The sequence below is a fragment of the Aotus nancymaae genome, unplaced genomic scaffold (assembly GCF_030222135.1).
Source record: "Aotus nancymaae isolate 86718 unplaced genomic scaffold, 86718_ANA_hifiasm-v0.15.2.pri h1tg000028l, whole genome shotgun sequence".
In the NCBI taxonomy this organism is placed as follows: Eukaryota; Metazoa; Chordata; class Mammalia; order Primates; family Aotidae; genus Aotus; species Aotus nancymaae.
In genome coordinates this window covers 38,454,987-38,478,041 of record NW_026988441.1, presented here as the reverse complement: position 1 = coordinate 38,478,041, position 23,055 = coordinate 38,454,987, and the positions used below count along the sequence as shown (strand labels likewise).

General features: G+C 57.6%; 1 protein-coding gene across 1 annotated transcript; it reads left to right on the top strand.

The window, feature by feature from the left end:
• The first annotated feature begins 314 nt into the window (after positions 1–314).
• Positions 315–21,351, top strand: NRTN (neurturin). The gene is made up of 3 exons (XM_012436439.2): positions 315–697; positions 16,864–17,435; positions 20,776–21,351. The coding sequence occupies exons 2-3, from the start codon at positions 17,267–17,269 to the stop codon at positions 21,198–21,200; spliced, it is 594 nt and encodes a 197-aa protein (XP_012291862.1). The 5' UTR covers positions 315–697; positions 16,864–17,266; the 3' UTR covers positions 21,201–21,351.
• The last annotated feature ends 1,704 nt before the right edge of the window (positions 21,352–23,055 follow it).

Sequence of the window (23,055 nt, the reverse complement as noted above, 5' to 3'; positions counted from 1 at the left end):
TTGGGGGTTCTGGCAGCGAGGTCAGATCCTCGGTAGAACCGGGGGGCGCCGAGGGCCAAAGGCACTGGCGTCGGGTCAACTGCAGGTGCCTTGGGGTCCTGGCTTTCCCGAATGGGAGCCAGGGGCCAGGGGAGAAAGCCGTCTAAGGCTGGGGTCTGTGGTTGGTTCCGGCGCCTCTGCCACCTGCGCTCCTGGGGTCCCCCTCCGGCGGGGATGGGGAGGGAAGGGAAGGCTGGGGAAACCCGAGCCACCGCCCCCAGTCCCGCCCCCGGCCCCGCCCCAGCCCCGCGCCGGCCGAGCCGTCCGCGGCGGGAGCGGCGGGAGAGTGCGCCGTGGAGCCGCTCCGAGCGCCCAGGCCCCTCGCGCCACCGCCCCGGAGCCCCGCGCTGCGCTCCGAGGCTGCCTGGGCCGTCCGTGCGCCCCCGCGCCCCGCGCTCTCCGAGCCGTCGGCCATCCAGGGCACCCACCCCCAGCCCCAGCCCCCGCCGGGCCGGGATGGCCGCTGCCCGCGGCTAAGCGAGCCCGGGGGGGCCCCATGGGCCGGCCCGCGCCGCGCCCCCCCCGCGGCCGCCCCCTCCGGCCCGGGCCCCCCCCGGGCACCGCGGGCCCAGGCGGCCCGGATGGCGGTCGCGGCGGCAGGGGCAGGGGCTGGGGCCGGCGCGGCCGCCTCTGACGGGTAGTCGGGAGCCCATAGCAGGTAAGCCAAGGGCAGGAGTGGGGGCAGCAGGGTACGACAGGGACGACCTGCGCCCCATGGACGGGGCGTGGAGGGTGCTGGGGACTCCGGGTAGACCAGGAGATTCCCTCCTGCGGCAGAGCCAGCGGGTGGATGAGGGTGGGGTCAGGGGGGCGACAGGTCAGCGCGTGGGGAGGGGCGGGGGCGTGGAGCCAGATCCTAAGCCGCTCTCCAAGCCGGAATCCGGCCGCCGTGTCCCTGTCCGACGGGGCGGGCGCACGCTTGCCTCCTGAGACCTCCAAGTGTCCGTCTGAGGAAGGCACAGTGCCCCTCCCCAGAATCCCCTCCTCAGCCTCTAGGAGGGCGAGACCCAGACACCCCTTTAGCCATGTGGTCTCCAAGGGGCCGTGGGGGGCTTCGGATCCCGCAGAGCCCGGGCGGGGTGCTGCCGTCGCGGCCCAGCTGCGCGCAGAAGTAAACATCTGTCAGCGGCGCGTTCCCTGCGCGCCGCCGGGGACACGGTGTCCTCCGGTGAGGGCCGGGCCCTCTCGACTCCTGGAGCAGCCCGTTCAGCCGCCAGAGGGCGTGAAACCCTTTGGGGGGGGGGTCCCTTAAGGGCATAGCCTGGATTTGAAGTTGGGGGAGGCCATGCCTGCCTTTCCTGCTTTTTATAAAAGGTGTCTCCTGCAGGGGTAGCCCCGAATCGTCCCTGGAGGTAGTTTTCGGATTAGGAGTCCTTAGGCCCAGGGGGACTGCAGACAGATTGGTGGGGAGGAGGGGTGTGCTGGAGAGAGAAATGGCTCTCCCAGGGTCAGTGCCACCACTGCCCTCTTCCCAGAACACATCCGTCCTGCCCACAGGCCTGTGGTTACCTGCAGAGCTGGTCATTGGTCCAGATCTGGGGAGCAGAGCCAGGGGCTTAAAGCAGGGGGCTGCAGGCGGCCAGACCCCTGACTTCCTCCCTCCTGCCTGCCTCCCCTGCCCTTTCCCTGTTCTCTGCATCCTTGTCTCTGTTCCATGGCTCTCTTTGTCTGTCTCTGAGTGCCGGGGGCTGAGGAAGCCCGTCTGGGGCGTGACCAGACTAGGAGAATGTCATCGCAGGGCAGAATCCCACCCACACTGCCAGCTTCTCCCACCCCTAGCTTCTTGCCCTGGGGCTCCTGGGACACTCCTCCCTCCTCCCTTCATCCTAAGACTCCCGAGGTTCAGAGCGCCAAAGCCACTCCACCCCCAGGAAGCTGCAAAAAGCTTCTTCTAGGGGTGCAGGGAAGAAAATAAAACATTCCCCTCTTCAGCTGGCCACTGCGTCGGACATTCCACCACCAGTGGTGGCCCCCTCCGGTTTCAGGCCTCAGTTTTCATGGAGCGAACAGAGGATACAGCTTTCAAGAGTTGGGCGGAAGGGACTCAAAGTTTGCCCCTAGGCACAACACAGTCAAAAGATTGTTTCAACAAATGTGGGTCGATGGCAACCCGCATGGTTGACTGGTGTCAGCGTTCTTGGGTGCTGTCCTTCAAGGGAGCCAGCTTTAGACCCAAGGACACCGGGCTGGGGAAGCCCAGAGTGGGGATGGAGGGCTCTACCTCAGGGTAGGAGGGTAAGAGAAGACTTCCTGGAGGAGGGGCCTCGGAGGTGGGGCTGTGAAGGATGAGTAGGAGTTTTCTAAGTGGGAAAGGAAAATGCATTCCAGGTGGCCGGAACTGTGCATGCAAGGATCTGGAGGCATGGGATAGTCAAGGTGGCTTGCTGAGTGTGGGAGGGAGAGGCTGTTCTGGAAGGTTGGTAGAGGAAGAATCGGGCTGGGGCACTCAAGGTTGCATTCCTGGAGGTAGGGGCTGAATACACAGAGGAGAGCGGCGTAAGTCATTAATTTATCTGGAGTCACTGGGCCAGGCTATCTTTGCTGAGGGGCTGTGGGTTTCCTCCGCTGATCTATCTCCCTGGTCCCCCAAGGTAAGGCAGAGGCTCTGGGGCCTCAAGGTGGAGGTGGTGGCTGGGGTGGGGGTTGGGAGGTGGGAGGTGGACAGACGCTCGCAAACCAGCCTTGCACTTGCAGGGTTGGTAATGGCCTTGAAGGAAGCCTGAATAGGGAGTGGACTTGAATGGGACATGTTTGCAGGAAGGGCCTCTGGGAGATGATGGTGTTGGAATGGAGGGGTCTCCCTGTCAAATCCAAAAGAAATCAGGCTTCGGGCAAGCCCTGGAAGAAATCAGACAGTGGGGCCAGCTTGCAGCATATGGCCCCCACTTCCTAAGTGGGGAAACAGAGACCTAGAGAGGGGCACCATTCCCAAGTTGAATTTGGGGAGATGGAAAAGATGGCCCAGCGCAGTGGCTCACGCCTGTAATCCCAGCACTTTGGGAGGCCAAGGCAGGCGGATCCCTTGATCCCAGGAGTTCCAGACTAGCCTGGGCAACATAGCGAGACCCTCTCTCTACCAAAAATACAAAAGTTAGCCAGCTGTAGAGGTGTGACCCTCTGGTCCTAGCTACTTGGGAAGCAGAAGTGGGAGGATTTCTTGAGCCCAGGAGGTCCAGGCTCCAGGGAGCTGAGATCATGCCCCTGCACTCCAGCCTGGGTGACAGAGAGAGACCCTGTCTCAAAAAAAAGAAAGACAAGATGATTCCGCTGACCTGTTTCCCAGGAAACTGAGGGGTGGTTCCCAGTCTCACCCAATGTTAGGGTTTAACCTTCATTGGGGATCTTTGCCTCAGTTTCCCTTTCCATCAGATGGCCAGTGTCCGGTGGCGCCCTCCTGGCTGCTCCTGGAGACCCACGTCGCTTGAGCCACCTTCTGGGCCTCGTGCCAGCTGCTTAGCCGTGCCAGGCCTCATTAGGCTCATCCTGTCATCCCACCCCAGGGACCCCCCTCCTGCCAGCTCCAGATGCCTGTGAGGCCAGCCCCGGGCCAGCCTGGCCAGCCCAGAGCCTGGTGTGGTCGAGGTGGCAACTTCATAGCCCACCCACAGAGGGCCAGGGTCAGAAACGGTGGGCCTAAGAACCTGGCACACACACACTCCCCAGCCTCCCTCCCTAGGCATGGCTGGGTGGCGGGTGCAGGAAGAGAGCGCTCTAGGTGCCAGTGGGGGACTGTGGGTTATTGACCCCACAGGCCACAGGGCCCTCATTCCCTCCCACCTCATCTGGTGCTCCTGCCACACTGGTCGCCTCGAACAGGCACGGTCCTGCCTCCAAGCCTTTATACGGGCAGCTCCCTCCGCCTGGAACACTCTTTCCAGATCTGCAATGGTGGCCTCTTGACTGTCGGCCAGGTGTCAGCTCAAATGCCTACTCCTCTGAGAAGCCCTCCTTGACTCTGAAATCTACAAGCAGCCTCCAGTCACCATGGCTTCATCCTTTTTTTTTTTTTTTTTGAGACAGGGTGTTGTTCTGTCGCCCAGATTAGAGTGCAGTGGTGCAATCACAGCTCACTGCAGCCTCCACCTCCTAGACTCAAGCGATTCTTTTGCGTCAGTTTCCCGAGTAGCTGGGACTACAGGTGCATGCAACCAAGCCCAGCTAATTTTAAAATATTTTTGTAAAATTAGCTGGATGTGGTGGCACTTGCCTGTATCCTCAGCTACTCAGGAGGCTGAGGCAGGAGAATCACCTGACCCCAGGAGGCAGAGGTTGCAGCGAGCTGAGATCGAGCCACTGCCCTCCAGTCTGGGTAACAGAGTGAGACTCCGTTTCAAAAAAAAAAAAAAAAAAAAAAATATATATATATATATATATATATATTTGTAGAGATGGGGGTCTCGCTATATTGTCCAGGCTGCTCTTAAAATCCTGGGCTCAAGCGATCCTCCCACCTCAGCCTCCCAAAGTGCTGGGATTCCAGGCATGAGTCACTCTGCGCCCAGCCCCATTCTGGTTTTGTTTCTGTCCTCTTGACATCTAATTATCTTGTTTATTTCATATTTATTACCTGTCTCCCCAACTGGATGGTGAGCTTGTCAGGGAGGGGCCCAGGTGGCCTTGGTTACCACCCAGTCCCTGGCCCCCAGCCAGGCCCTGGTACACAGTAGGCGCTCAGTAAGCCTTTGTCAGGTTCATTCATGTGCTGGAGGCGGGACCCAGCCTGACACTCTGGGCTTTCTGCCACTGGGGCCTTTTACTTGCTGGGTCTGCTCTGCTGTGTGTCTTTAAGAAAATCCTGTACCTCTCTGGGTCTCAGCACCACTGTCCTCTCCAACAGCAGGGCCTAAGCCCTCTCTCCTCGTGGTAACGCAGACCAGGGGGCTCCCAGGCAGTACTGTGGAGTCAGGGAGAGAACGCGTTTGGAGTCAGACCCGGGGTTCCAGTCCCAGCTCAGACACTTTTGAGCTTTTTTTTTATTTTAAGACGGGGTTTCACCATGTTGCCCAGGCTGGTGTTGAACTCCTGGCCTCAAGCAGTCCTCCCGCCTTGGCCTCCCAAAATGCTCTGATATGGGCGTGAGCCACCACGACCGACCTCAGCCGCTTATTTTCTGTGTGCCGTTGAACAAGTGACTTAGCTTCTCTGAGCCTCAGTTTCCCCACATGGAAAACAGGGCTAGTAATTATACTGTCTTTTTCAGGGACTGTGGGAGAGTTAAATGTAGGGAAGGCACTCATCACAGTGTCTGCCTGTATATAAACGGAATAGCCAATGCTGAGTGTTACTGTTATTGGTGTTGTGATTGTTATTAGAGAGGCCAGACAGCACGTGGTTAAGAATATGTAGGTTAGGAGCCGGGCGTGGTCGCTCCTATCTGTATTCCCAGCACTTTGAGACGCCGAGGCGGGTGGATCACAAGGTCAGGAGTTCGAGACCAGCCTGGCCAATATGGTGAAACCCTGTCTCTACTAAAATTACAAAAATTAGCTGGGTGTGGTGGTGTGCACCTGTAGTCCCAGCTATTCGGGAGGCTGAGGCAGGAGAATTGCTTGATCCTGGGAGGTGGAGGTTGCAGTGAGCTGAGATTGTGGCACTGCACTCCAGCCTGAGCGACAGAGCAAGACTCCATTTCAAAAAAAAAAAAGAGAATATGGAGGTTATAGGTTGGGCGTGGTGGCTCATGCCTGTAATCCCAGCACTTTGGGAGGCTGAGGCGGGAGGATCACTCACTTGAGGTCAGGAGTTGCAGACTAGCCTGGCCAACATGGTGAAACCCATCTCTACTAAAGATACAAAGAAAAAAAAAGTAGCCGGTTGTGGTGGTGTGTACCTTTAGTCCCAGCTACTCGGGAGACTGAGGCAGGAGAATTGGTTGAACCCCAGAGGTGGAGGTTGCAGTGAGCCAAGATTGTGCTACTGCAGTCCAGAGCAAGACTTTGTCTTGAAGAAAAAAAAAAACAGGAAGTTATGCTGCCACTGATTGGATAATTAAGAAAAAAGAAGAATATGGAGGGAGGGGCATTAGAAGTGAGTCTTTGAGGAATGAGTAGGAGTTTGCTGACCACCTGTGTTCAAATCTCAGCTCAGCCACTTAGGTTGTTTGAGTCTGAGCAAGTTACTTCACTTCTCTGGACCTCGGTTTTCCCGCCTATCAAATGGGGATAGAATAGTCCATACCTTGGTACAAGTTACTACATGTAAAGTGCTTAGTATGGCACTAACACTACTGTTCATGAGTGTTGGTTTCAGTTATTATCATTAGAGATGGAGTCTCGCTCTGTCACCCAGGCTGGAGTGCAGTGGCGCGATCTTGGCTCACCGAAACCTCCATGTCCTGGGTTCAAGTGATTCTCCTGCCTCAGCCTCAAGAGAAGTGGGACTGCTGGAGTGCATCACTACACCCGGCTTGTTTTTTTGTATTTGTATTTTCAGTAGAGATGGAGTTTCACCATGTTGGCCAGGCTGGTCTCAAACTCCCGGCCTCAAGTGATCCAGCCACCTCGGCCTCCCAAAGTGCTGGGATTACAGGTGTGAGCCACTGCACCCATCCCAGTTATTATTATTAATTATTATTTTACCACTATTATCACGAAACAGCCACTATAATCCTCCCCAGAAGCCACGATCCCTGACTGTCCAGCCCTCAGCTTCACTTTGGCAAAGACAGACCCGAGAGACAAGCTCGCAGGCTGGGACTTGATTCCCAGGGTAGCAGGGAGCCAGTGAAAGTTCTAGCAGTGGGGCAGCACTCACCTTCTGTTCTGGGGGAAGAAGAGGAGGGGCTGGACTCGTTCCCCTTGACAGACCCGGCAGGGGCAGCCCGCGGCGTTAGTGTCTGCATCCCCAACACATGAAGCCCCCCTAGAGGTTGGCCCCTGGCCCCTGCAGATGCAGCATCTGAACCAGCTGTGCTCACCAGATGTTCCTGGTTTGCCCCCAGATGTGTGTCGCCAGCTCACGGCTGTCCTGGCCGCCTCATCCTGCCATGGGGTGGGCCCAGGCCCTGGGGCCCTCTGAGGGAGGGGCACATTTTTGTGGGCTGTGGAATTTGTTTTGTGTTTTACAGAATCACTGAGTCTTGCCTTGAGAGAGGCCCAGACCCCTGGCCAAGTCTCGCCCCTCGTGGGGCCTCAGTTTCTCCATCGGTGGATCCTCAGGGAACTCCCAGGGGCCACCTGGGAAAAGGAGACCAGGAGGCTGCCCTAGGAACAGACCCAGCTGTGAGCCCTCAAGCTGTCAGCACTTAGGGAAGACAGAGGCGCAGACGCGCGCACACACGTGCATGCCACAGCATTCACACACACGGGCTTTTCCTCACTGGCACGTGCCAGCCTCACAGCCTGGCATCCTCTCCTTGTGGGCAGTGATGAGAACCCAAGAGCTACTTGGTCAAGCTCTTCCAGGCCCTCCCTGGCTTTCCCACAGTGCTGGGGGGCACCCTTCAGGCCCTACTGAAGATGGGAGGCCGGGCGCGGTGGCTCACACCTGTAATCCCAGCACTTTGGGAGGCTGAGGCAGGCAGATCACGACGTCAAGAGATCAAGACCATCCTGGCCAAGATGGTGAAACCCCGTCTCTACTAAAATACAAAAAATTTGCCAGGCGTGGTGGCAAGCGCCTGTAATCACAGCTACTCTACTTGGGAGGCCGAGGCAGGAAAATCGCTTGAACCCGGGGGGTAGAGATTACAGTGAACTGAGATTGCACCACTGCACTCCAGATTGAGACGCCATTTAAAAAAAAAAAAATTTTTTTTTGGCTGGGCACAGTGGCTCACGCCTGTAATCCCAGCACTTTGGGAGGCCGAGGCAAGCAGATTATGAGGTCAGAAGTTCAAGACCAGTCTGACCAACACAGTGAAACCCCATCTCTACTAAAAATACAAAAAATTAGCCGGGTGTGGTGGTCTGCACCTGTAATCCCAGCTATTAGGGAGGCTGAGGCAGGACAATCGCTTGAACCCGGGAGGTGGAGATTGCAGTGAGCTGAGATCATGCCACTGTCTAGCCCAGGTGACAGTGCAAGACTCTGTCTCAAAAAAAAAAAAAAAAAATTGTTCTTAAAAAAAAAAACGATGGGAGCCGGGCATGGTGGCTCATGCCTGTAATCCCAGCACTTTGGGAGGCCATGGAGGGCAGAACACCTGAGGTGAGGAGTTCCAGACCAGCCTGGGTCAACATGATGAAACCCCATCTCTACTAAAAATACAAAAATTAGCAGGTATGGTGGCACACACCTGTAGTCCCAGCTACTCAGGAGGCTAAGACAGGAGAATCACTTGAACCCAGGAGCCAGAGGTTACAGTGAGCCAAGATCGTGTCACTGCACTCCAACCTGTGTGACAGAGTAAGACTCTGTCTCAAAAAAAAAAAAGAAAAAAGAAAAAATACAAAAATTAGCCGTGTATGGTGGCAGGCACCTGTAGTCCCAGCTACTCGGGAGGCTGAGGCAGGAGAATCACTTGAACCTGGGAAGCAGAGGTTGCAGTGAACTGGGACAGCACCATTACACTCAAGCCTGGGCAGCAGAGTGAGACTCCACTCTGATGGAGAATGGGGGGAAACTGAGTCACAGAACAGGACTGACGTGGAGAGGAAGGAGAAGTGTGTGCAGGGCAGCTCCCCCACAGGCAAAAGTATGCAGGCTTGGGATCTGCGGCAAGTTCACGCCTCCGTAAACTGAATTCTCGAAGTCAGCCCTGTGCCATGCAAACACTCAGTCCAAGACGCACCTCTAGAAACTCCCAGTCCAGCAAAGACAGTCATGGGCACAGACACTATGCTCACGGGGCTTGGCAAGAGGAAGGCACCCATGGCTGGGGTGGCCAAAATAGTAGCCGGGAAGGCTTTCTGGTGGAGGGGCTGTAGGAGCTAGGGCTTTTAGGGTAGTGTAGGAGTTTGCCAAATTAAGACAGGCCCCCATTCCAGGCCTCCTTGAGACCAGAAGAGATGACCAGATGGAGAGAGGGTCCCCCTCCACTTCCTCCTCTCTCAGGTGCCACTCTGAGACCAGGAGTTCTTTGGGACAGAGGCTTCTATCCCTGGGACTGGGTGTGTCTGGCAGGTGTCCTCTGGGAAGTTTGGTGGGGAAGGGGGTGAGGGTGCCAGGGCGTTGCCTGTGCATAAAATGAGCAACATTTCTTGGCATCACCAAGGAAGTTGCCGGAAACACACACCCTTACAGCAGCTGTCTGCTGCTCGGGTTGATTGGAAGGGCCTGCCTCGCTGTGTGACGTTGCGCCGCTCACTTCCTGTCTCTGAGCCCCTTTCTCTTCTCTCCCCTTCCTTCCCCAGCTCTGGGATTCTGTGGCCTAGAAGAGGGGATCTGTCCTATGTCCGCTTGCTACAACTCAGACTGGTACGGCCCCCGAGGAAGGAAGGAATCTTCCCTCCCCCCAGGCAGTGTGGGTTCTCCAGGGTCCCTAGGTTTTCTCCAGGACCGGGAAGGGACCTCTGCCCAGGCCCTGCACAGGCGGTGGAGACAGCACCCAAGATCCCCGCAGGGGTGCACCTGAGCGGTGGTCAGGGCGGGGCCGTTCCCTCCCCAGTCCTTGGCCCCCTCTGCTTCCCCTCCTCTCACTCTCAGCCCACCATGTCTGTGCTCCATGGAATTTTTGCAGCCGTGCACCCCTGTGTGTGTGAGTGTGTAGCCAGGAGGAGGGGTCTTGGGGACCTTGGCCAGAGCACAAATGACAGTGGATACGCTTGAACCTACGAGCACGTGTCTCTGTGAGAACAGCATACCGGGTGTGGGTGGGGAAAACCCCAGTGTGTGTGTGTGTGATGCTTGAGTGTGAAAACACCTGAGTGTGCAAACGGCAGCACGTGACTATGTTTCAGCACAAGTGTGAAAGCACCCAAGTGTGTGAGCGTGGTGGGTTTTGTTTTTTTTCTGAGACGGAGTCTCGCTCTGTCACCCACGCTGGAGTGCAGTGGCGCCATCTCGGATCACTGCAACCTCCTCCCCTTGGGTTCAAGCAATTCTCCTGCCTCACTCAGCCTCCCTAATAGCTGGGATTACAGGTGTACACTACCACGCCCAGCTAATGTCTGTGTTTTTAGTAGAGACGGGGTTTCGCCATGTTGGCCAGGCTGGTCTCAAATTCCTGACCTCAAGTGATCCGCCTGCGTCGGGCTCCCAAACTGCTGGGATTACAGGCGTGAGCCACCCTGCCCGGCCTTGTCTTTTCTGAGACAGGGTCTCGCTGTGTTGCCCAGGTCAGTCTCAAACTCCTGGCCTCAAGCAATCCACCTTCCTTGGCCTCCCAAAGTGCTGGGATTAAAGGCATGAGCCACCTTGCCCGGCCAATGATAGTGTTTTGAATGAAGGTGAAAACACCCTAGCGTGTGAGCACGTCAGCATTCAAGTGTCAGTGTGAGAACACATTAGTGCATTCATGTGGTGTTCTGATGTATGGGTGTGATTGTGTTAGGATATGTGAGCCTGAAAGCATCTGAGTGTGCAAGTGGTCACGTTTGGGTCTAAGTATGAAAATACTGAGGCCGGCTGTGGTGGCTCATGTCTGTCATCCCAGCACTTTGGGAGGCCAAGGTGGCGGGTCACCTGAGGTCACGAGTTCGAGACCAGCCTGACCAACATGGAGAAACACCGTCTCCACTAAAAATACAAACTTAGCCAGGTGTGGTGGTGGGAGTCTGTAATCCCAGCTACTTGGGAGTCTGAGACAGGGGAATTGTTTGAACCTGGGAAGCAGAGGTTGTGGTGAGCTAAGATCACGCCATCGCACTCCAGCCTGGGCAACCGGAATGAAACTACATCTAAAAAACAAAAAAGAAAGAAAGAAAAAACTGGCTGGGTGCAGTGGCTCACACCTGTAATCCCAGTGCTTTGGGAGGCTAAGGTGTGAGGATCGCCTGAGGCCAAGAGTTCCAGACCAGCCTGGGCAACGTGGTGAAACCCCGTTTCTACCAAAAAAAAAAAAAATGTAGCCAGGCATGGTGGCGCACACGTGTAATTCCAGCAACTTGGGAGGCTGGGCAGAAGGACTGCTTGAATCCAGGACTAAGAGGTTGCAGTGAGCCGAGGTTGCACCACTGCACTCCAGCTTGGGCAGCAGAGGAAGATTCTGTCAAAGACAGAGAGAGAAAGAGAGAGAAGAAAAGAAAGGAACAGAGACAGGGAGGGAGGGAGGGAGGAAGGGGGGGGAGGGGGGAGGGGGGGGGAGAGAGAGAGAGAGAGAGAGAGAGAAGGAGAGAGGGAGGGAGAGAGGGAAGGAGGGAGGGCCCAAGTAGGTGAGTGCAATCGTGATCAAATGTGTGATTTGTGTTTCATGTGAAAAAGTCCAAGTGTGTGTGCGTGGATGTGAAACCATTCTGGGATGTGTGTGTAACCCTGTTTGAGTGTGGAAGTGTGAAAACAGTGAATGTGGGAGTGTTGTTTTGTTTTGAGACGGAGTCTCACTCTGTCGTCCAGCCTGGAGTGCTGTGTCAAGATCTCGGTTCACTGCAACCTCCACCTCCTGGGTTCAAGTGATTCTCCTGCCGCAGCCTCCCAAGTAGCTGTGATTACAGGCACCCGCCACCACGCCTGGCTAATTTTTGTATTTTTAGTAGAGTCGGGGTTTCACCATGTTGGCCAGGCTGGTCTCGAACTCCTGACCTCAGGTGATCCACCCACCTTGGCCTCCCAAAGCACTGCGATTCCACGCGTGAGCCACCGCGCCCAACCAAATGTGGAGCGCTTGAGCATGTGTGATTGTGAGGACATGAGAGGCCTGGGTGTGTGAGTGCGCACACACATGTAAACCTGCAAGTGTGCTGTGTGAGATGGGGGATCTCCCTGTGGTGCCCAGGCTGGTCTCAAACTCCTGGGCTCTGGCAGCTGTGGATGCTGGCAGCGTGTTCACCTGTGTTCCCCTGTGTGTGTGGCCAGGATGAGGGGTCTCAAGGCGCAGATGATCTGGGTTAGATTGCAAATGACAGTGGGCATTCCCGTACCTACAAGTGTGTGTCTCTTTGCAGTTGGATTTTTTTTTCTTTTTCAGTAGAGAGAGGGTTTCACCATGTTGGCCAGGATGGTGTCAAACTCCTGACCTCATGATCTGCCCGCCTCAGCCTCCCAAAGTGCTGGGATTACAGGCGTGAGCCACCGCGCCCGGCCATCTCTGTGCAGTTGGACGGGTACAGATGTCTCCCCAGGCGAGGGCCTCCGGGACACAGGCACACGCATTGTGCACACCCAGCCCCTCCCCGTGCCCTCCGCCACACCTACATCACCCCCACCCGGTCGTGTCCATGCCACAGACAAACCAGTTAGGTGACCCCAGAGAACAGAGAGGTCCATTGTTCATGGCTGCTAATCAGCCCTGCCTGCTGGGCCCCCTCCGCCGATGGCCCCCCGATTTCCTGCCCTTCACCAGAGCTCTAGGTGGGGAGAGTCTGCAGCTCCGAGGCCTCCGGAGGGTCCTGTGACTAGCCTATGCTGGGGCTATGCCCTCGGTAGAAACAGATCACCACAGCCGAAGGCTTGTTCCAGTCCAATGGGGAAACTGAGTCACACCACTCCAAGATTTGTATCTGTGGACAAGCGGGGTGGAGGGGGTCCAGAGAGGTCCAGGGCTGGGTAGGTTTCTTTCTTGCCTGTCTCTCCCCTCTGCCACTGGCACTGAAATCCTGGCTCTGTGACCTTGGGCAAGTCACTTGCCAGCTCTGGGCCTGTTTCTCATTCACACAGAGCAGATGAGGTTATTACTTGCAGCCAGGCGCAGCGGTTCACACCTGTAATCGCAGCACTTTGGGAGGCCAAGGCAGGAGGCTCACTTGAGCCCAGGAGTTCAGCCTGGGCAACATGATGAGACCTCGTCTCTACATAGAATTTAAGACTTGGCCGGGCGTGGTGGCTCACGCCTGTAATCCTAGCACTTTGGGAGGCCGAGGTGGGCAGATCATCTGAGGTCAGAAGTTCAAGACTAACCTGACCAACATTGTGAAACTCTGACTCTACTAAAAATACAAAAAATTAGCTGGGCGTGGTGGCGCATGCCTATAATCCCAGCTACTTGGGAGGCAGAGGCAGGAGAATTGCTTGAACCCAGGAGGTGGAGGTTGCAGTGAGCTGAGATTGTGCCATTGCACTCCAGCCTGGGCAACAAGAGCGAAACCCTGTCTGAAAACAAATAAATAAAAATTAAAAAATAAAAACTGGCTGGGTATGGTGGTGCATGCCTGTGGTCCCAGTTACTTGGGAGGCTGAGAGGGGAGGATCACCTGAGCTGGGTAGGTTGAGGCTGTAGTGAGTGCTGTGACTGCACCACTGCACTCCAGCCTGGGCAACAGAGCGAGATCCTGTCTCAAAAAAAAAAAAAAAAAGGTATTACGTATTACCTGCTTCTTAGGACATTTGTAAGGTTGGAATGGAATGACTATCTGTGTTAAGTTTGTAGAATGGGGTTGGACATAAAGTAGATGATCATTAAGAACAAAGGAGATGATGGCCGGGCTTGTTGGCTCACACCTGTAATCCCAGCACTTTGGGAGGCCAAGGTGGGTGGATCACCTGAGGTCAGGAGTTCAAGACCAGCCTGGCCAACATGATGAAACCCCATCTCCACTAAAAATAAAAAAATTAGGCTGGGCGCGAGTGGCTCACGCCTGTAATCCCGGCACTTTGGGAGGCCAAGGCGGGTGGATCACGAGGTCAAGAGATCGAGACCATCCTGGTCAGCATGGGAAACCCCGTCTCTACTAATACAAAAAATTAGCTGGGCATGGTGGCGCGTGCCTGTAATCCCAGCTACTCAGGAGGCTGAGGCAGGAGAATTGCCTGAACCCAGGAGGCGGAGGTTGCGGTGAGCCAAGATCGCGCCATTGCACTCCAGCCTGGGTAACAAAAGCGAAACTCTGTCTCAAAAAAAAAAATAATAATAATTAGCCAGGCATGGTGGCATGTGCCTGTAATCCCAAGCTACTCAGGAGGCTGAGGCAGGAGAATCGCTTGAACTCAGGAGGTGGAGGTTGCAGTGAGCTAAGATGGCACCACTGCACTCCAGCCTGGGCGACAGAGCCAAACTCCATCTAAAAAAATTAAAAAGGGCTGGGCACGGTGGCTCACACCTGTAATTCCAGCACTTACGGAAGCCAAGACGGGCAGATCACGAGGTCAGGAGTCCAAGACCAGCCTGACCAACATGGTGAAACCCCGTCTCTATAAAAATAAAATAAAGGGGATGGGTTTTGACAAAATGCTGCTGCTGCCATCCACTTCCCCAAAACCTCAAGCATGAGATGTCCTCCCGATGGCCCACACAAGTCCCTGCACGAGCTGCCCCATCCCCTTCCCGACCTTTCCTCCTCTCGCTCTCCCCCTCCTCACTCTGCTCCAGCCACACGGGCCTCCTCACTGTTCCTCCAACACACCAGGCATGGTCCTGGCCCAGGGCCTTTGCACAGGCCATGCCTCTGCCTCCAACACCTGCCCCCAGATTTTCCTACGGCTGACTTGCGACGCTTGGGTTAGTGCATGCCTCACCTCCTCAGGGAGGGCCCCCCTGCTCACCCCCAGTGAATCTAGCCAGACACTCACCTTGTTTATTATGCACTAACTGTATACTAAGCCCAGAGATTTCAACTGTGGACTTTTTCATCCTCCCAGTAAATCCATCCATCAATCCATTCACTCCTGAAACTCTGGACCCTCCAATTCAGGACCTGGGCCACCCAGTGCCCAGCTTTGTTTTTTTGTTTTTCAGACGGAATCTTGCTTTTTCACCCAGGCTGGAGTACAGTGACAGGATCTTGACTCACTGCAGCGTCTGCCTCCAGGTTTAAGCTGTTCTCCTGCCTCAGCCTCCCAAGTAGCTGAGATTACCGGTATATGCCACCACGCCTGGCTAATTTTCATTTTTGTAGTAGAGATGGGGTTTCACCATGTTGGCCAGGCTGGTCTCGAACTCCTGACCTCAGGTGATCTGACCACCTCAGCCTCCCAAAGTGCTGAGATTACAGGCGTGAGCCACCGCATCCAGCCAGCCTAGCTTCTTTGTGTTCATTGGTTGGTTCATTCATTCACTCATTCATTCGCCATTCAGCAAATGTCTACGAGCGCCTATTCTATGCCACTGAACCAGCTGGGCTGGCCCTGGAGGAGAATCAACTTCCCCTGCAATTCACTCTCATCAGTCCCCAGGCTGGTTTAGGATTTGTTTAGACGCCCTCCTATTCGGGAGCTCATTCCCTAAGAATAACCACCACCAATACCAAACAGTAGCAAGTACCACCCATAGTGGCGAGTTCTCAGGGTGACGACATCTGCTCCCAAGCCCAGCTCAGCCCAGACGGTGTGTGCCATGTCAAAGAACCCGAGTTCAAATCCCATGTCCATTTCTAGCCCTTGGACAAGCCCCTACCGGTTTTGTCTCGGTTTCCCTAGCTGTAAAATGGAGATAGTAGTGCCTCTCTTGTGGGCTCAGCACCATGCCTGGTACACAGCTGGTGCTTAATAAATGTGTCCTGTTACTTAAGGTCTGGCGGGTGTAGCTCCTGTGGCCGCTGTCCATGAGGGTGAACAGGGTGGGGAAGGGGTGGTTGGAGTTTCTGCGCATCAGGACACGGGGCGTGGTCCATGCAAATGAAATGCAAATCTGACGCAAATAAAAGTCTGTGAGCAAGGCGGGGTCGCGCGCAAGGCGGGGTCGCGCGCAAGGCGGGGTCGCGCGCAAGGCGGGGTCGCGCACAAGGCGGGGTCGCGCGCAAGGCGGGGTCGCGCGCAATGCGGGGTCGCGCACAAGGCGGGAGGGCAGGGTGCGTGCGTCGGGGGGCTCCTGGGGACCCCGCGAGCCGAGCCCAGGCGCAGAGACGCTGACCTGCGTCCAGCCCGGCTTTCAGCGCTCCGTGTAAATGTTTACCCCTGGCCGGCCGCCAGGCTCCACGCCGCCCCACACTGGGCAGCCAGGAGGGGGAATGTAAACGCGGGCTGTGGAGCCACAGGACGCTGGGGAGGAGCCCAGACGGGGTCGGGGTTGGTGGGGAGTGTACACGTGAGTCGTTAAACACCGACTATACGCAGTGATCAAGAAGCCACCGGGCACTCAGAGCAAGGGGGAAGCTCAGGGCATTTCTGGGGGCCCATGGGTACCCCTGCACCAGCCAGAGGCTGAAGTAAATAGGGTAGGCAGTCAGGGAAGGCTTCCTGGAGAAGGTGCTGTCCAAGCTGAGATTGCAAGGGGCATGGAAGCCAGGTACAGTGGCTCACACCTGTAATTCCAGCTCTTTGGGAGGCCAAGGCGTGTGGATCACTTGAGGTCAGGAGTTCGAGACCAGCCTGGCCAACATGGTGAAACCACCTCTCTGCTAAAAATACAAAAATTAGCCAAGCATGGTGGCACGTGCCTGTAATCCCAGCTACGCGGGAGGCTGAGGCAGGAGGATCGCTTGAACCCGGGAGGAGGAGGTTGCGGTGAGCGGAGATCGCGCCATCTGCACTCCAGTCTGGGTGACAGAGCGATTCCATCTCCAAAGAAAATAAAAAAGAAACCAAAAAGAAAAAGGGGGGTATGGGAGCGGGGAGGGAGGGAGGGAGTGTTCTCCATGGAAGGACCTGGCTGTGCAAATGCCCGGAGCTGGGACTCAGTGTCCGGGACAGCACTGGTCCATTGCTGCTCACTTCTGGGCCTGCTTATCCATCCGGATGGGAAACAGACTCAGAGAGGGGCGGAGTCACTGGAGGACACCAGTGTGTAGGGAACAGTGTCAGCCCCAGATTCCTGCCTCCAGACCGTCCTGAACACTAGCTCCTCCTGCCCTTGTCCCGCAGTGCCACCTGCAGACAATGACCTCTCCTGCTTTCACTCTTCCCCTGGTTCCTCAGCTGCAGCCGCTCCGGCCTCCGCGCTGTTCCTGGGATACTACACCACACTCGGTCTGGCCTCGGGGCCTTTGCACTGGCTGTGTCCCCTGCCTGTGATGCCATTCTCCTCTGCCTGGCCAACTCTTACCTTTGTTCACGTCTGGACCCTGTCATCGGCTCCTCAGGAAGGCACTCCAGGACCCCCAGATGGGGGCGGTTCCCCGTGACTCCTGGCACGGAGCCCAACCCCTTCCTTGTTCAATGGTTCCTTGAGGAATCATTCCCATGTGATTATCGACCATTTGGCAGGCGTTGTTCAAAGTCAAGGACCCCACTGAGTCCTGGCTCAGCGCCCTGCGCCCACTGGTTGCCGGAGGGACAGACCGGGGCGTGCGGCTGACCATCCCGTGCCTGCAGGCTGAGGATGCAGCGTTGGAAGGCGGCGGCCTTGGCCTCGGTGCTCTGCAGCTCTGTGCTGTCCATCTGGATGTGTCGAGAGGGCCTGCTCCTCAGCCACCGCCTCAGACCTGCGCTGGTCCCCCTGCGCCGCCTGCCTCGAACCCTGGACGCCCGGATCGCCCGCCTGGCCCAGTGTAAGCTCCTCCCCTTTGTGGGCTGACAAACCCCCAATGTAGGGGGTGAAATTTCAGGCAGTGGAGTAGGAAGTTGCAGGGGGTCATAGGTCTTTTAAAGATAGGGCTAGCCGCTGGGCGCGGTGGCTCACGCCTGTAATCCCAGCACTTTGGGAGGCCGAGGAGGGCGGATCACCTGAGGTCAGGAGTTCGAGACCAGCCTGACCAACACGGTGAAACCCCATCTCTACTAAAAATACAAAACTGGGTGTGGTGGTGTGCGCCTATAATCCCAGCTACTCAGGAAGCTGAGGGAGGAGAATCACTGAACCTGGGAGGTGGAGGTTGCAATGCACCAAGATCATGCCACTGCACTCCAGCCTCGGCAACAGAGTGAGACTCTGTCTCAAAAAAAAAAAAAAAAAAGGAAAAAGGCCGCCAGCTCCATTGCAGGGAGGCAGGGAAAGACATCCTAAAAGATTATTCAGGGCCAGGCATGGTAGCTCATTCCTATAATCCCAGCACTTTGGGAGGCTCAGGCAGGAGGATTTGCTTGAGCCCAGGAGTTCATGACAAGCCTGGGTAACAGCAAGACCCCCATCGCTACAAAAAGCCTTTAGAAATTAGCCAGGTGTGGTGGCTCACGCCTGTAGTTACAGCTACTTGGGAGGATGAGGTGGGAGGATCGATTGAGCCTGAGTTTAAGGCTGCAGGAGCGATGATTGCACATCTACACTCCAGCCTGAGCAACAGAGCAAGACTCTGTCTCAAAACATTATAATAATAAATAAATTTTCTAAAAAAAGATGGGGTGGAGGGAGGTTGCAAATTCCCCCAGTGGCCTGGCGGAGCTAGGGTGACTTCTGGGAACCGGGGTCTTTCAGCTCAGCTGTCACAAGGAATTAGGCTCTGCCCTGAGGTCCCCTGGGGGCCAGATGGAGATTAGACCTGGGCATTCGCCCGGTTGGCCCCCGCAGCGCAGCAGGGGGGAGGGATGGGAGAGAAAGGCTGGATCTGAGGTCCCAGTGACCTGCCCCAGGGGACAGGGACCAAGGGGAGGCAGGAGATGGAGTGCAAGCTAAAAACCACAACAGAGACCCAGAGATTTGGGGGTAAGCGGGGTGGAGAAAGAGAAAGGAAAAACAGGGTTGAGGGCAGACAGACACGGGCAGAAGGGCTGCTGTAGGGACATGGAAATACCTACCCTGAGGGCGAGACCCTTTCCCAACTCCCCACCAATCCCTAGTGCCTGCCCCACTGCAGGTGCCATGGGGCAAGGGCGGTACGCGGGCCCTGACTCCCGTGCCCATGCACATGTCCGTGCGTGCAGACACTCGGGCATCTGAGGTGCAGATGCCAGCAAGGTGCGTGTGCAGCACCTTTGGGTGAGGACCGCGAGCACGCCCGTGTGCACGTCTGCGCCCGCCCCTGCCAGCCCACACAATCCTTTTTTCTTGTCCTTACAATGCACAAGGGTGGCCTCCGGCACGAGCTCCACGTCTGTCCTCCCAGCACTTCCCTCCGCAAGCAGTGAGAAGTCCTTCCTAGGACACTGGGACAGAGACCCCAGGCAGGGTCCCCAAAAGTCCATGCTCCAGGACTTGGGGGGCAAATCATGAATGGAGGAGTTTCAGGCACTGGGGAGGGTCAGAGCCCATGGGCGGGTGCCTGCCTGCCCTACTGCAAAAAGGGAGAGGCCACTGAGTCCCCAAGTCCCCATGTTCTAGGCTCCATGGTGGAATTCAGGCTGGGGACCTTGTGTTCTGGTCCCTGTGCAAGCAGCCAGCCCTGTTGCAGGGAGGCAAGGACAGACATCCTGAAAGATTATTCGTAGTTTATTTGGAATGCACATTTAGCCCGGCATCTGTATTATATCTGGCAAGCCCACAAATGTCTGCCTCAATGCACCCCTTTGGGTTGGGTGTGCCCCTAACCCCTCAGCACAGTCCTGGCCGCTCCAGTCCCGCTCCAGGGCTTCAAGAACATGAACAGGTTGCTCAGTCATCGGCCGCTCCCCAACACTGACTTCTCACCCTCTCAGCCCCAGCCAAGGCAGAGATTCTGCGAGCTTCACGGAACGAACAGGGAAACAGAGACTGAGGTTGCAAAAGTGGCAGAGTCAGTCTCTGAGGCTGGGTTTGTCCCGCTTCTGAGACCCCCTGTGGGAACAGACACCTCCCCCACTGCCCTCGGGAGACAGACAGCCCCTCCTCCCCCAGGGCCACCCAGAGGCTCATTCTTTTGACAGCCAGGTGCACTAGCCTTGGGGGCAGGTGGAGACTCAACCCAAGATTTCCTCTCCCAAGCACAGGCGTGACGGCCACCTGCTCTGGGGTTGGGAGTCCCCCGCCTGCAGGTCCGTCAGCAGCGCTGCCTGTCATTCCAACGTCTGCATTGCTCTCCCGGGGCTTCAGAGTTTGGGGGTGGAGCCAGCCGCTTGGGTAATAAATTTAGGCTGTCAGGCCCTGGGAATCGGTGACTTGGGCACCTCCTGGCGAGTGTGGGAGAAGGCGGCTGGACCTGGGCCAAATTTGGGTGAACGATGGAGGCAGGAAGAATGTCCTTTAAGCCTGTCTCTCTCGGCCACCTATCTGTCATCTGTCACGTGGGGTGGCCCTGACAATACCTGCTGCCACCCCATGGAGTGGGGTCCCCACACAGGCCTCGAACACAGTGGGCTGCAGTGCCTGCTGCTCCTCTGCATTCTAAGAAGACCAAACACCCCGGTTAGTTTCTTGAATGGGGAAACTGAGGCTCCACTGCACGGGCAGAGCAGCAGGGATGGAGTCTGAAAAGCTCCGGGGCTGAGAGAAGACGTTGGGGACTGAAGAGGGGGCTCTAGAGACAGACACCTATGACAGCCTCACTAAAGAGGAATGGGGGCATGGGAAGCAGCCCCCTAACACTCCCCAGAGAGGGTGCACCGGGGTCCTGGGGCAGCCCAGCATAGAGGTGGGGTCCAGATAGGGTTGTGATGGAGGACAGGGAGAACGGAGCAGCAATGGGGTGAGAGTGGGGCCCAGAGGAGGTGAGTTCCAGACCCTGATCAGCTCAGTTAAAGGTGGGATGGGCTGGAAAGAGGCCCAGAAAGGGTGAACCAGGTTCTGGGCAGCCGATATAGGTTCAGGGTTGAGAAAGGGGTGCTGGACCAGCGTGGGGGTGTGAGTGTGCACGTGCCCCTCAATGCCGCCCAGAGAGGGTGCATGAGCAGCTCAGCAAGAGGGTGGGGAAACCTGGGATCTGGGAGTGAGATGAGAAGTCGTACAGGCCTGGCGTCCCACCAAGGGTCTCCGTTTGCAGGGGTACAGCGGAGGCTCCCCTGCACCCACTGACCCCCTCCTTTCTCTTGCTCCCCTCGCAGACCGTGCACTGCTGCAGGGCGCCCCGGATGCGGTGGAGCTGCGCGAGCTGACGCCCTGGGCCGGGCAGCCCCCTGGTCCGCGCCGTCGGGAGGGGCCCCCGCGGCGGCGCGCGCGTGAGCGGTCGGGGGCGCGGCCGTGCGGGCTGCGCGAGCTGGAGGTACGCGTGAGCGAGCTGGGCCTGGGCTACGCGTCCGACGAGACGGTGCTGTTTCGCTACTGCGCAGGCGCCTGCGAGGAGACCACGCGCGTCTACGATCTGGGGCTGCAGCGCCTGCGCGAGCGGCGGCGCCTGAGGCGGGAGCGGGTGCGCGCGCAGCCCTGCTGCCGCCCGACGGCCTACGAGAACAAGGTGTCCTTCCTGGACGCGCAGAGCCGCTACCACACGGTGCGCGAGCTGTCAGCGCGCGAGTGCGCCTGCGTGTGACCCTACCTCACCCAGCCGGCGCGATGGCCACGCCCCCCGCCCCGACGGCACCACCGGCCGGCCCAGCGGCAGACTGCGCGTGCGCAGAGCACGTTGGCGCGGCCCCGTGACTCTCGCGATAACTGTACTGAGATAAAGTGTGGGAAATGGAGCTGGCTCGTGATTCACCCTCGGCGAGGGGCTAGCAGGTGCGCCGTGGAGCCGTCTCCGCCGTGAAAACGGGGACCAGTGGGAGGATGCCGTTTGCTTCGAGGGAAGGGTGGATGCAAAGTGGGTCAAGTTTATGGCGGGCAAAAAGGAAAATAGGGTGAACGGGGATACGTTGGCAGAGACCGTCCTTCCCGCCTCCCTACGGGTCCCTCTGCCCGTCTCCCGGTCCGCACCTCTCGGCCGTGTGGGCTTCTGGGGAAGGGGATCTACGCTGCGGAGGAAGAGACCGAGGTCTAGATGGACCCAGTTTCCGCAGCTCGTTCCCGTCCTCACCTTTCCGCGGTGTGGGCTTCTGAGGTCTAGGTGGACCTCGTTTCCCCAGCTTGTCCCCGTCTGTACCTCTCTGCTGTATGGGCTTCTGGAGAGGGGAAAGGGAGCCACACTGCACGAGGAGGCTGAGGCCCCACTAGACCAGCTCCCCAGCGTCTCCTCGTCCGCAGTCTCCCACTCTGCGGGCTTCTGGGGAGGAGGAAGGCGGAGCTGATGTTAGTAGAGGGAGGTGGAGCCACTCTGGATGAAGAGACAGGTCCAGGTGGACCCAGTTCCCCAGCGTCTCCCGGTCCGCGCACTTCAGCTCTGTGGGTTTCTGGGGAGGGGCAGGGGAGCCACACTGTGGATGAAGAGACTGAGGTCCAGGTGGACCCAGTTCCCCAGCGTCTCCCGGTCCGCACTTCAGCTCTGTGGGCTTCGGGGGAGGAGGAGGGGAGCCACACTGTGGATGAAGAGACTGAGGTCCAGGTGGACCCAGTTCCCCAGCGTCTCCCGGTCCGCACTTCTCCCGCTCTGTGGGCTTCTGGGGAGGGGCAGGGGAGCCACTCTGTGGATGAAGAGACTGAGGTCCATGTGGACCCAGATCTGCCTTGCCCAACGGCCTCCTCGGGCCGGTCCTCCCCAACCAGGGTGAGCTGAAAGCCACTATCTCCTTCCACCAGCTACTAAAAATACCCGCAAGCTGCCCACCTCCCGGCGGGGAGAGGCCTGGGGCAGGCGCCAGATCCATCCAGCCCGAAGCCGGCGCCTGCTGGGGTAGAGCTGGGTCCCCAGAGACCTGGGTCCTCTGCTCATAAAAGCCTTGGCTGCGCCTCGAGGGGGGATTTACGACGAGCCCCTGCGGAGGATGGAAAAAGCCCGGCACGGTGTTTAGATTTGCCCACGGTGTCACCTTGATGCTTGGCAGGCCTTGGGTGTTGGGTTCCCAGAGCGCGGGAGGGGTCGGCGGGTCCCACGGTCTGAGGGGCGGGGAAGGGGCGGGCACTGCGAGCCCAGGGCTGGCAGTGGCGAGGCGGGACCCCTCCCCTCCTGCCCCTCAGACTTGGGGCTCCCGAGGCTACAATTCTTCCCCTCAACTGGGCCCCCTCCCCTCTCTCCCCCACATCTGCCCTTAGGACCACCCTCTAACCACAGCGTCCACCCCAGGCTCAGCCCGCCCCTGCCCTCCCTTCCCCCCACAAAGCTGGAGGGCAAAGATCAGGGCAAAGACCGCCCCCAGGGAGAATCCCTGGCACCTGGCTCACGGGAACCCCCGGCTACAGCTGGGGACACTCACGGCGGCTAATCAGCAGGACTTCCCGGGAGCCCCGAGAGCAGGGCTTGGCGGCCAGGCCCCAGCCCGTGGGTGGTCTGCTTGGGAAGCAGTTTCAGGGCT